Genomic DNA, 13,352 nt, shown 5'->3' on the forward strand with positions numbered 1-13,352 from the left:
AGGATGTCCTGACTTCCCGAGGATTGGATTTTCTCTGTGTGTAAGCAGCTAGGTAAGATGATGAAGGTGGGAGGAAGACTCCCTGCGCTGAGTGGATCAGCGACACCACTGAGAGCTCTCCAGCACCTCGACCAGTGTCTGTAAGTACATCATGTCTCCTGTCTTAAAAAGCTCATTATAGGCCTCTATCTGTGATCATGTAAAAGTTCAGGAGTCTGACTGTAGCTAAGGTCCTGTCTTGTCCCCACAGGAGGACAGGACAGACCCTGAGGAGAGGACAGACCCTGAGGAGAGGACAGACCCTGAGAAGAGGACTGACACTGAGGAGAGGACAGACACTGAGGAGAGGACAGACACTGAGGAGGGGTCCTGTACCAGTGCTGGTGTGGCAGCTGCTGTGTGGATTGTGATGCTGTCCCTCCGTTGGTGGCTCCGTTAAAGACCTCCGCCAGATGTGGACATCAGCCTGCTGACTCCTGCTCTCTGACATGATGAAGGGCCCACACTTGGACCAAATCTCATTTATCTGTATGAATTTAAGTGTCATAATCATCAATAAATAGCTGGTTCCTCTTTTCCATAAGGACAGAGGACATGTCTCACCTCTTCTTCTGCTTATCGGCTGAATTATTCTCTTAAAATATGAATTAATAATGGAGCCTAATTGTAACTGAAAGTAAAAATACAATGTTTGAGATGTTGTTAAACTCATTTTTGGTTCTAAATCAAACACAAAAACAGCTGTGTGTGACATCTGTAGTGGAATCTGTGCATTATCACTGATTATTCTCTTTATTTATTCCACTTGTTGCTTTTACACTGATTGATTGGTGGCATGTGTCAAACACTGTATCGTTTCTATGTGGAGCACTACAATGACAATTAAAGAAGCCTGAACCTGAATGTTAGTCCGTGCCTCTGATAATGGTGGTTTCATACACCAGTGCGAACCTGTGCATCCAGTTCGCTTTGAAATAACACTCATGTCAAATGTGTGTGAATGAAGTGTTCGCATCAATCCTGTCTCACATGCAGACTTTAGAATTTGCCTTCAGTTTAGCAAATACAGATTTATCTTGAAACAAATATTTAATTTAATGTTATTTACCTTAAGCTCGCTCGGGCCATGTTAAAATAAAAGTAGCCCCAAGTAGGCTGTAATATTTCAGGAAAGGAAAAAACAATGCTTTTGAAATTCAGCTCCATTACAACTCACAAGGTTCACTGACAAAACAACTGTCTTATACTAAACACGTTTTCCAAACAAATACAACATGCTAACGTTATTAGCACAAGCCTATGGCATTTTACATTGTATAATTAGCCTAGCAGCTAGCAGAGATTTCCTCTGCTCATATGAAGCCAGGATAAATCACACACAAGAGTTTAATGCTATTTTTGTCTTCACAATTTATTGTTTCTTATCTGTGAAATTAAAGTAAACTAGAAAATGCATTTCCTGCGGAACATGCGTGTGGATGCTGAATGCTGAAATAAAACAAAATGCTGGAGGCGCAGAAATATCAAACAAATTGCCACAGACATCTGAAAATCCTCACAGAGCTGAACATTTTGACATTTGAATGGTTTGTGTAGCTGAAAGTATGCAGAAGCAGTATTTCAAAGTGGAGTGGGTTGAAGAGGATTTAACGATTTTCTCCATAAAAATGCACTGGGCAAAAAAATGAAAAAAGCTTAATATCATAAAAAGCATAAATCGTACAATTATGAAAAGTCACAGCAGAAATGTCCTGAACGAGCTGAACGTTTTGGTAGTGGGACGGTGTCTGTACAATGTATGCAGGAGAGTAGCGAACTGAAAAACGCCTGAAATAAGAAGAAGAATAAAGATTTGAATAACAAAATAATAAAAGCTGTTTGCACTGAGGGAAATGGTGTCTCCTTTACCTCCAACAACCATAATGTTGCTCTTATTGGCATTATATTTCATGTCAAAACCAGCACCCTGGTTTGAGCAAATGCAGTGATGCATGTATTCTCACACGTACTCACCCTGACACAAATAAAACATGTTATGCCCATGCCTCATCTCAGTTTTTAGTCGGTGTCCATTCAACAGTCCAGTGTCCAAGTTTCGCTACAGACCCTTCATGCTGCCACACTGTCAAGTTTGCGTCCCCTGTCACACACCTGCTGCTCATCACCCGCGTTTTCCTGTCCTAGTGCGCCACCCCGTGTACAAACAACGAACCTGCATCTATTAACACGCCCAGTGAGCACCAACCGGGATGTCAGCGTTGATTTCTGGCTGAAAACTGGTCCATAGTAATATTGGCGTAAAGTCAGAGCCACTACAGAGAGCATTTTGAGGTTTGAAAAACTTTCAGAAATGGTTCAAAAGTGAAAGTTTTTTCACCAACTCTCCCAGGACGTTGATTGAACGTTCACATGGAGACTTTCAATTTCAAAGTAAGGCTCTAAAATGATGATGAAAGACGATTATTTGCACAGTGTAGAGGACGAAAGATCTCACCATAACCATTTCTGAAAGAAACGCTGGGTTAAAAGTAAAAATAGAAGAATACAGAGGGATTTTTTGGTTTGTTTAATGTAGTTTGGTCAAATGAAGCTGGTACATTCTGCAGCTGTGTTAAGTGAAAGTCCCGCCACTATTTGTGGATTTGTGAACCTGGAATAAACTTTATGTCTCCCGCGTCGCGTCTCTGATGCTAAGTCTAAACAAACATGACGCGCAGTTTGGGGCTGCGCTGCGTAAAGAGCGCAGAGTAAAGGCGTAAAGAGGAGGAGATGATGAGAGCGGGGCTGCGCGTTTCTGTTCGCTGAGTTTCTTGAATAATATTTAAATCTTAAATAGAAGATAATTATAAGAATTAGCGCGTGACTATTTCAGAAAAGAAAGATGAGAAGAAATTGAGGAGAGGAGAACGCGTTTCAGCAGCTGGAGGCGCCTTTTTTGTTTTAATTGTTTTAATGAGACTGAGGCTGTTTGTTGTTGTTGTTGTTGTTTGTTTGCGTCGCTACACGCCTCGTGTTTCTGTGGTCTGGGTGTCTGGTGTTTTGTCGCAGCGCTCTGAACTCCTCGAGATGAAAAAGTCAGAGCGGAAAAGCGCTACGTCATCGCTTTCCCATCGTCCAATCAGATGATTTGAGAGGCGGGCCTTCTGTGGTGCTCAAACGTGTTCTTCACGTGACATTTGCGTTTTGTTTTGTTTTGTTTTGTTTTTTGTTTAGTTTTGTTTTTAATTTCGTTTTTATTGCTTTTATCTTGTTTTATTTGCTTTGTCTTTTATTCGATTTTGTGAAGCTCTTTGTAGCCTGTGTTTTGAAAGGTGCTATATAAATAAAGTGTAAGCTATTATTATTATTAATATTATCATTATCATTATTATTATTATTTATTTTAACCTTTATTTAAGCAGAAAAAAATCTCTTCTTCAACAGTATCCTGAAAAGACAGGCAGCAACATGAGTTACAGACAGACAGTATAGAACAAAAACAGAACAAAAATTGTAAAGCTCTAAAACAAGTAATATAAAATACTAAATAAGAACACCAAATAAAAAGCCAAAAAGTATGTTAATATATATTAGAAATGAACCATGAAAACGAAAAAACGGCAACATGAATAAAAAGAGCGGCTGAGACACACCGTGACACTGACATGTAGAAGACTGTGTCCAAAAAAATATTATTGTTTTTATTTATAAAAGGCGCTCACGCTTTTTTTTTTTGTTTGTTTGTTTGTTTTTACCAGTGGCATTCAATTTTTTAATAAAGGTAGAGCGGCGCACCTCGTGTTTTGCAACCATCAAAACGCTGTCTGTGTGATCAGGGCCTCAACAACAATAATATAATAATAATAACAATAATAATAATTGTATTTAATAATATTAATATATTATTATTATTGTTATTACCATTAATAATGATACATTACAGGGTACTTATTTAGCGCTTTTCAAGGCACTCAAAGACGCTTTACAAATTCGGGGACAAAAAATTGAATACTGATTGGCTCAATTTTTAATACAATTAATAATTTTGGATATGGGGGGCTAATAAAATATAAATATTTATCTGATAATTACAGCAATGAAGTGATAAATAAACTGAAAAAAAAAAGATTCCAGAGAAGATGCCCCAAAACATGAATAATTATTATTCGCCTATTATTATTATTACTACTATTATTACTATTATCATTATTATTATTATTACTATTTAATATTATTATTTCTGTTAATTGAAATTTTATAAAGTTCCTTCAAAAACACAACAAGATCTAACAAAGAGGAGGAAAGCAATAGAATATGTGAACCCACAGCACAGATGTTATTAAATCAGTGTGACATGACAGCAACACACAAACAACAGGGGTCATATTCACAAACATCCTGAGAACACTCTCACAGAGCCTAAAATATTTTCAGTCAGGAGTCCTAGCTTAGGAGTGATTTAGGAAAGTTCTCAGAGCAACTCTGAGCAAGGAAGAGACAGAGACGTTTACCTTAGTGAGGAGGTGTGGCTGACTGTTGCTAGGTGATGTAGTGATGCTTTCCTTTAGCAGATGTGATTGGTTGTCACAGACACGCCTTTCTGTGGGCTTGCAAGGTGAGGACACCCAGTGGACATGAGATGAACTGCAGACTGAAAGTGTTGTCAATGTTAGTGTGATCACTCTGCTGATGGGAGGTTGAGACACACGAGAAATACACAATACTGCATTATACTATACAAGTTTCTTCCTACAAGCTCTTCCTATAGGAGCACCACAGGTGGGCAGCACACAGCGGGGTGCACAATCCTCTACAGAGAGCTGTCTAAACACGATAATGCCTTTGATTGCAATGACTCAATGCTGCCACCTTGTGACCAAAGCCTGCAACAGCAACTGAGACTGAGACGGCCCTCTTTATCAGCCTCACATTTAGATAAGACTTCAACAAGGTTACAGTCAAAAGAAAACAACAAGTGTTTAAGAAAAACTTTTGGAACTAGACTTAACCTGAGTGTAACATTACACCTGAAAGGACTGACCACCCTGTTGTAGGAACAATGGCTCAGTAATGTCTCAGTAAGGCCTGTTAGGACTGATTGGTATCAGGGTCCCTGAACTAGAACTGCCTTAAAATCAATCATTCTGTGTAACGCCATGGATCATGTTTTGGACAGTCACCTGAACATCTCATGCGTCCTGAAGGACACATAAGATGTTTTATTTGTGGATCTGAGTTCAGCTTTTAACTCAGTGAAGACACGTGTACTCCTGGAAAATCTGATTGATCCAAACCTTAACACAGGGTTACAGACTTTGTCACAGACAAGGTCTTTAGGTCTTTTGTCTTTGTCCTTTTTTTGGGTAACCTTTGTGTCTCTTCCAGAACATTTTGTGTCTTTGTTAGGTCTTTTGTGTCTTTTTGAGGTAATTTTGTGTCTCTTCTGGGTACATTTGTGTCTCTTCTGGGTGCATTTGTGTCTCTTCGAGGGCATTTTGTTACATTTTGAGGTCATTTAGCGTCTTTTTTAGGTCGTTGGGGTCTTTTTGGGGTAATGTTGTGCCTTTTGGGGTACTTTTGTGTCTCTTTGAGAACATTTTGTGTCTTTGTTTGGTCTTTTGTGTCTTCTTGGGGTAATTTAGAGTCTTTTTTAGGTCTTTTGTGTCTTTTTTTAGGTCTTTTGTGTCTTTTTGAGGCAATTTTGTGTCTCTTTGGGGTACATTTGTGTCTCTTCGAAGGCATTTTGTTACATTTTGAGGTAATTTAGTGTCTTTTTTAGGTCGTTGGGGTCTTTTTGGGGGTAATGTGCCTTTTGGGGTACTTCTGTGTCTCTTTGAGAACATTTTGTGTATTTGTTTGGTCTTTTGTGTCTTCTTGGGGTAATTTAGAGTCTTTTTTAGGTCTTTTGTGTCTTTTTTTAGGTCTGTGTCTTTTTGAGGCAATTTTGTGTCTCTTTGGGGTACATTTGTGTCTCTTCGAGGGCATTTTGTTACATTTTGAGGTAATTTAATGTCTTTTTTAGGTCTTTGGGGTCTTTTGGGGGTAATTTTGGGTACATTTGTGTATCTTCGAGAACATTTTGTGTCTTTTTGAGGTAATTTAGTGTCTTTTTTAGGTCGTTGGGGTCTTTTTGGGGGTAATGTGCTTTTTGGGGTACTTCTGTGTCTCTGAGAATATTTTGTGTCTTTGTTAGGTCTTTTGTGTCTTTTTGAGGTAATTTTGCGTCTCTTTGGGGTACATTTGTGTCTTTTCGAGGGCATTTTGTTACATTTTGAGGTCATTTAATGTCTTTTTTAGGTCTTTGGGGTCTTTTGGGGGTAATGTTTGCCTTTTGGGGTACTTCTGTGTCTCTTTGAGAACATTTTGTGTCTTTTCATAGTGGTTTGTGTCTCTGTGTAGTCATTTTGTGTCTGCTTGTGGTTGTTCTGTGTCTTTTTGTAGTTGTTTGGGTCCTTTTGAGGTAATTTTGCATCACATTGAGGTCATTTTGTGTATTTTTTGGTGGTTTTGGTCTCTATAGTTGTTTTATTTCTTTTTGGAATCATATGGGTCCTTTTGAGGTAATTTTGTGTCTTATTGGGGTTATTTTGTATATATTCTTTTGTGGTTTGTTGTCTCTTTGTAGTCATTTTGTGCCTTTTGAGGGTCATTTTTGTCACTTAACAATTATTTTGTGTCTCTTTGTAGTTCTTTTGAGTCTCTTCCTGGTCAGTACATGTTAATTTCAGTGACATTTTGCAAATGAAAGGCCAAGGGGCCCCCTGGGCCTGTGCCGGTTGGACCATTCAGTAATCTATTAGTGGATGTAATCCCTCTCTAATCACCAACAGTTTGATTTGGAACAATAATTTAATTACATATTTTCTCACAGTAACGGATCACAATTACATTTATTTTGTAATTTAATTATGTAACTCCTTTATATGTAACTAGTTACTCCACAGCACTGGGAGTGTATTGCAAAGATGTTATTCTAATCAGTCTTTTCAGATGGGAATAGTGCTCATGGAAAGGTTTGACTTGCCTGATTTAAATACAGAATAAAGTAGTGGAATAATGAAGAATGTGAAAATCAACAGGAGGAGTTGCTGTGTGTCGGCCACAGCTGAAGATGTTTAATTAACCCTGACACACTGACACTATTCTTCATCATGCAGCAGCAGGCGTGGAGGTGGTGGAGCTGTGATTTGTGTGGTCATCACACTGTTGGACTCCTCTTCCTCTTCCACAGCTGGAGGCCTGCAGTCACGACATCCTTAACGTCAAGTCATGTCACGATTAAAGTGTGAGTAATCAGAGAGAGTCCTGTGGTGGGAAAAAGGTCACTATGTATTTAAAGAATGGGATGTGAAAATGAGTCTTTGTTCATTATATGGTGTTTAAGCATTCGTGCTAACTGACTTGTTCTCCAAGCAGAATTAACACAATATTAATTATCTTTTAAATGTGTAATATTCAAAAAGCTGGAGTTGTATTTATGCTGCCAGTTCCTTCCTCTTCACCAATCACTGCAATTATGTCTTCATTTATGCCAAAACAGTTACATCAAGTGTTTTGTTTGCAGTCTGACATTTAGATGTGTTTACTTCCACTGACTCAAAGTGACGGCATGAAGGGTGGCGGAGACTGGTAAGCAGCCTCATTAACATTTGAGTCACATTGTGTCATTAACAACACGGCGCAGCATGCAGGACTCACGTTGACACACCTACGAACAGGGCTGGTTGTAATGGAATACATGTATTCAGGATTATGTAATCAGATTACAAAAATAAGTAAGTAGCTACAGTAAACCCACATAATATCGGACCTGTAATTAGATTATAGTTCAATTCTCAAGGATTACTTGGTTATATTTTTGACTGCATCTTCAACATATGGCAATTTAGAAATAATGAATCTTTTTTATGATGATCAACGCTCCATTAAAAACTCAAACTCTAGAAAAAATGTTGGCATTGTACGTTTCTGCAAACACAGGATACATTACATTTGCATGTTAGTGATTGTGTTTACTTGTTCATTGCTGTATGTAGCAGACACTGTAAAACCTTTTCTTTTGAAAACACTGTGGTTAAGGCACAAAACCACTTGGTTATGGTGAGGAAGAACTCATGTTTTGACCCAAAAAGCACCCACCTGCTTTTGTGGCACAATCCTCGCAGGAAACACAGCAATGTCTCCGTAAAAAACAACCACTATTTGTGGCACTATCCTGGCTGGAAAAACAGTGACAGGTGCCAAAAGGAAAACACGCATCTGAGGGCTGAAAAGACACTGCTGCAACAGCCACAGGTTGCCAAAAACCTGGGGGCTGTAAAGCCACTGAAAAGAACAGCGACAGGTCTCTAAAAAACATCCATGTTTGGGAGCTACAAAGCAGCTGAAAAAAGATTCATGGGTCCCTAAAAATGTTTAGGGGTTAAAAAACAATGGATAAAGGGCCACTGGTCGCTGAAAAACATGCATGTTTGAGGACTAAAAAGCTTCAGGAAAAACAGCAACGGGTTGCGTAAAAGCACCCACTTTTCGGGGCTAAAAAGCCACAGGAAAAAAAGTCACAATTCCCCAGAAACAAACATGTTTGCTGCCTCAAAAGCTGCTGGGAAAAGAGCTACAGGTTGCTAAAAACCACCCACATTCGGGAGCTGAAAATCTGCAGGAAAAAGACTCATGAGTCCCAAAAAACAGCCTGGTTGGGGGCTGTAAAGTTGCTGGAAAAACAGCAACAAGTTGCTAAAAAACAACATGTTTGGTGCCGAAAAGGCTGCTGGAAAAACAACCACGGGATGCTAAAAAAAATACCAACGTTTAGTTGCTTAAAAGCTGCTAGAAAAACGACAGGCAATAAAAAATAAAACACCTACTGTTCAAGACTAAAAAGCCACAGGAAAAAAAGTCACAAGTCCCCAAAAACAGACGTGTTACCTGGAAAGCCACTGGAAAAGGATAGATGGGTTGCCAAAAGGCACCCACTTTTGGGGCTGAAAAGCTGTTGGAAAAAGACCAACATGTTGTTAAAAACCACCCACTTTTGGGGGCTGATAATCTATTGTAAAAAGAGGAAGAAGTCCTCAAAAACATCCATGTTTGGAGAGTTGAAAGCCGCTGGAGACACAACCATGGGTTGCAAAGAAACACCAACATTTAGTTGCAAAAAAGCCACAAGTCCCCAAAAACAGACATTTTGCTGCCTCAAAAGCTGCTGGGAAAAGAGCTACAGGTTGCTAAAAACCACCCACATTTGGGAGCTGAAAAGCTGCTGGATAAAGAGCCATGAGTCCCCAAAAAACGAAAAGCTGCTGGAAAAAGACAATTGGTTGCTAAAAAACACCCATGTTTGGTGCCTAAAAAGCTGCTAAAAACAGTCACACGTCCACAAAAACAACCATGTTTGGAGGCTTAAAAGCCACTGGAAACTCAACCATGGGTTGCAAAGAAACATCATTGTACAGTTGCTAAAAAGCTGGTGAAAAAACAGCAACAGGCACTAAAAAGAGACGTTTGCTGCCTCAAAAGCCGCTGGAAAAAGAGCAACAGGTTGCTAAAAAACGCCCATGTTTGGTGCCTAAAAAGCCACTAAAAAACATTCACGAGTCCCCCAAAACAGCCATGTTTGGTGCTTAAATAGCTGCTGGAAAAAGAGCTACAGGTTGCTACAAACCAGTGGAAAAAGAGCTATGAGCCCCCCAAGCTTGGGGGCTAAAAAGCTGCTGGAAAAAGAGCAACAAGTTGCTTAAAAATCAGCCACGTTTGGTGCCTACAAAAACACTGGAAAACCAGCCACAAGTCGGTGAAATACATCCATGTTTAGTTTCTAAAAAGCTGCTGGAGAAACAGGGACAGGGTTAACAACAAAACGACTTCCTAAGAAACAACCAGTTTTGTTGTTTGGTGTTCTTGAACAGTGGTGTGTAGTTTGGCAGGTGTCCCGCCTTGTTGTCACGCCATCCATCATCCCCTCCACCTCCCAGCCACACAGTCATGTTTTACATTATGTCACTTTAGAAACATTAATATGATACAGATGAAATATGCAAATGCAACGTGTGGTTTGCAGAAACATGCAACTGGGCTGTTTGTTATTTTCTTAGTTGAACATTTATGTTTTTTACATTTCCCTATTTTTGTATAACATGCAATATCCAACTGCCTACAAAGCTGCTGCAGCTAATCACGACTGACAAAAGTAAAATGACGTGTTAACTCAAGAGTCAGATACTGGATGCTATGTTGTGTGTGTTACAGGAGCAGTTTCGATGACCTTATCCGCTCCACTGACACTTGTGCTCACAACACACCTCCTCGTTCCCTCACAGCCACCAATCACATCCTTTTGTTGGCCTGAGGATGAGGAGGGTTTGAAGATGAAGACGTCTATTTATCAGCTCAACACATCCTACTCAAACAGCGATGACATTCAGCTCTGCCACAATCAACCTTCTGATTCATCCTCTCTCTGGTTAGGGTTTGTAGCAGCCTGCAGCATCAGGGAGTATCAGAGTTCTTCTGCTCGCGGTCTGAGGTGGAGATGCTTCGCTCGCAGGTCCTTCTCGTGGCTTTGTTGTCCTCTGTGCTGCTGGGGCAGGTCAGCGGCGCTCCACGCAGAGACATGCTGACCCTGAGAGCAGACCTCTCCAGCGACAAGGTGAGTGACGAAGATTTAAATGGCTGGAAGTCAGGAGTCAACAGCTTTCACGGGGAACAGCTTTAAATATGCACTTCCTTTTTCTTTCCCTTCCTCCTTCAGGATCTCGCCAACCTGCTCCTGCTGAAGTTTGTGTCTGAGCTGGTGGCAGCGAGAGGAGATGAGATGCCGCCCGGGCTGGGGGAAGAGGAGGAGGAGGAGGTGGGAGTCAGGGAGGAGGTGATGCGGCGGCATCTCCCCCTCTCCCAAAGAGAGCGCAAGGCAGGCTGCCGCAACTTCTTCTGGAAGACGTTCACCTCGTGTTAACGCAAGAAACAAAGCTGCTCAAGCCGAAGCACCTTTGTTTTTAAACGTACTTTTTACGGATCAATGAATCTGCATTTGCTCGCTTTGTTGTAACTGGATCATTTACGGCAAGATGCCACGTATACTGGTGTTTTGGCAGCTGTGATAGGTTGTATATTTTGGGGTTAGCAAGGATGCACAGTGTCTAAAATAACCTGATTCAGCTTTTTTTGTCCTGTTGCAAGCAGCAATTTAGTTATCACAAGTGGAAATTACATTTTGACATATTTAAATGTTAATTTAGGATATCTGTAAAACCATTTTGAGGTTATTTATTATCATTATATGTGTTTTCATGTGTAGAAATTACATTTCAACTAGTCAAAACTGCTACACAGATATCAGCCCTTTTCACTAGTAAGAACGACAAATACAGATTTAATTTTCACACGTTGAAAAAGGATTAATTACTAATTAGATTCAACACATTCTCACTCCGATCTCGTCATATATCGATGTTTGGTCATGGACTTTCCACATCCACATATGACGTGCAAGGTACCCTGGGTGTGTTGGTTGTTGACGTTCTGGGACGCCGTGTCATGTTCTGCCTGTTACATGCATTGTCTTCTTTCAGAATACACTTCTGTTTTCACAGGACATTTAAAGTTTACATATAGTTTCTTTCAAAATAAAAGCACCACGTCGGTACGACAATGCGTTTTTTTTTCTCCAACAATTATCACGTGGTTGGGTTTAGGAAAAAAGGGTTTGGCTTTATAATCTTGCAGGACATGAACATCGCTCTCCCAATTGAAAGTCTGTGTTTGTTGGACCCATAAACCACGCCTCCCCGCCGCCCTACACGAACTTTCGGCGCCTTAACTTTCGTTCTTGTCCCGTGCCGTTAAACTATAGGCTAACAACGACTGACCGTGCAACATGCTGACATTGAAGGACAGCTTTTTTCGTCAGTGTCTGACGCTGCCAGTCATTGCCAAAGCGCCACATTTCGACCAGGTTCATACCACAGATTTTAACGCAAGCCAAAATGACATCATCAGGGTTATTTTCAAATTTCAGGGCATATGTCCACTAGGGCTGCAACTACCGATTATTTTCATTGTCAACTAATCTGTCGATTATTTCTTCGATTAGTCGACTAATCATTTTATCGAAAAATGTGTTAAAATGTTGAAGAATGTCGGTCTGTCTCTCCCAAACCCTAAAATGATGTCATCTAATGTCTTGTTTCGTACTCACACCAAAAGGATTTAGTTCACCGTCATGGGAGAGTGTGTAAAGCTGCCAATATCTGAATGTAACAAGCTGCATTGAGAGTATTTTGGGGTACTTTTACAGTACTTTTCTATGAAAAATGACTCAAACCGATTAGTCAACTACTAAAATAGTCACCGATTATTTTAATAGTCGATTAGCCATCGATTAGTTGACCAATCGTTGCAGCCCTTATGTCCACATGGCATTTTTCCAAATGCCAAAACACACTTCGCTTCATGATGCGCTGCACATTGGTTTTGTTTCTATGTCACTATCTTGACATTAACATTAGCTATGTCGCTAACATAATGCTACACTAACAGAGGGTTAACTGTTGTGATAGTTTTTGACTGACGCATCATACAGCACGGGAACCACGACATCAACGCCTTTCTGAAAAGTTCACAGATTTTTGACTACAAGCATTTGACACTTTTATTAAAGACGCCTGAGCAGCCTTTTGTCCAGCACCCAACAGCGTATGTTCTCACCACATTGGGGAAAAAATGACGCTAGCACTCAGAATGTGCGGACATGTGGACACTCAAGCACAAGCTGAAGGATATTCTCTGGTTCCTACGAAAGAATCGAGACGACACGAAACCAAACTGCTTTAGAACATTACAGAGAAAAGTTGCAGCGGTGTGAACTGGCCGGTCTGCTGCTTGTTTTGTTTCTGTTTTTCACTGTTTCATCACTACTACAGATGCAACTGTAGCCAGTATCTCACTATCACTATCCTCATTCATGTTTTACAAAGCGACAAATTAAATTCAGCCACAAAATAAGTCTGAAAAGCTGCAAATCAGAATGGAAGTACAGAGAGTTGTTGCATAGTGATGATACACCATCTCATCTAGTTGCATTGGTGTGAACTGGCAGGTTTTCAGAACGTTGCAGAACAGCGTGCGTACCCCTTTAAGTTTTGAACATTTGAGAGAAATGTTTCAGTAAGATGTTTGTTTGTCTTCTTTAATTTGTTTATTTTGTGCATAATGTTTGTTGGCGTGCCTTTACATGGATGAAATTATACGTCTTATTGGATTTCATCACATTTCTGTTGTGCTGAGCAAAGTTTTCAAGATGTCTGCTGAAAAGAGAGAAAGAGAGAGACAAAATAAACCTTCCAAAGTCATCTGATGTGTGGCTGTTAGTTCAT

General features: G+C 40.1%; 1 protein-coding gene across 1 annotated transcript; it reads left to right on the top strand.

The window, feature by feature from the left end:
• Positions 1-6,089: 6,089 nt before the first annotated feature.
• On the top strand, positions 6,090-13,326 carry sst5 (somatostatin 5). The gene is made up of 3 exons (XM_033610443.2): positions 6,090-7,264; positions 10,447-10,627; positions 10,730-13,326. The coding sequence occupies exons 1-3, from the start codon at positions 7,131-7,133 to the stop codon at positions 10,931-10,933; spliced, it is 519 nt and encodes a 172-aa protein (XP_033466334.2). The 5' UTR covers positions 6,090-7,130; the 3' UTR covers positions 10,934-13,326.
• The last annotated feature ends 26 nt before the right edge of the window (positions 13,327-13,352 follow it).

Source organism: Epinephelus lanceolatus, chromosome 22, assembly GCF_041903045.1.
Source record: "Epinephelus lanceolatus isolate andai-2023 chromosome 22, ASM4190304v1, whole genome shotgun sequence".
Lineage (NCBI taxonomy): Eukaryota > Metazoa > Chordata > Actinopteri > Perciformes > Serranidae > Epinephelus > Epinephelus lanceolatus.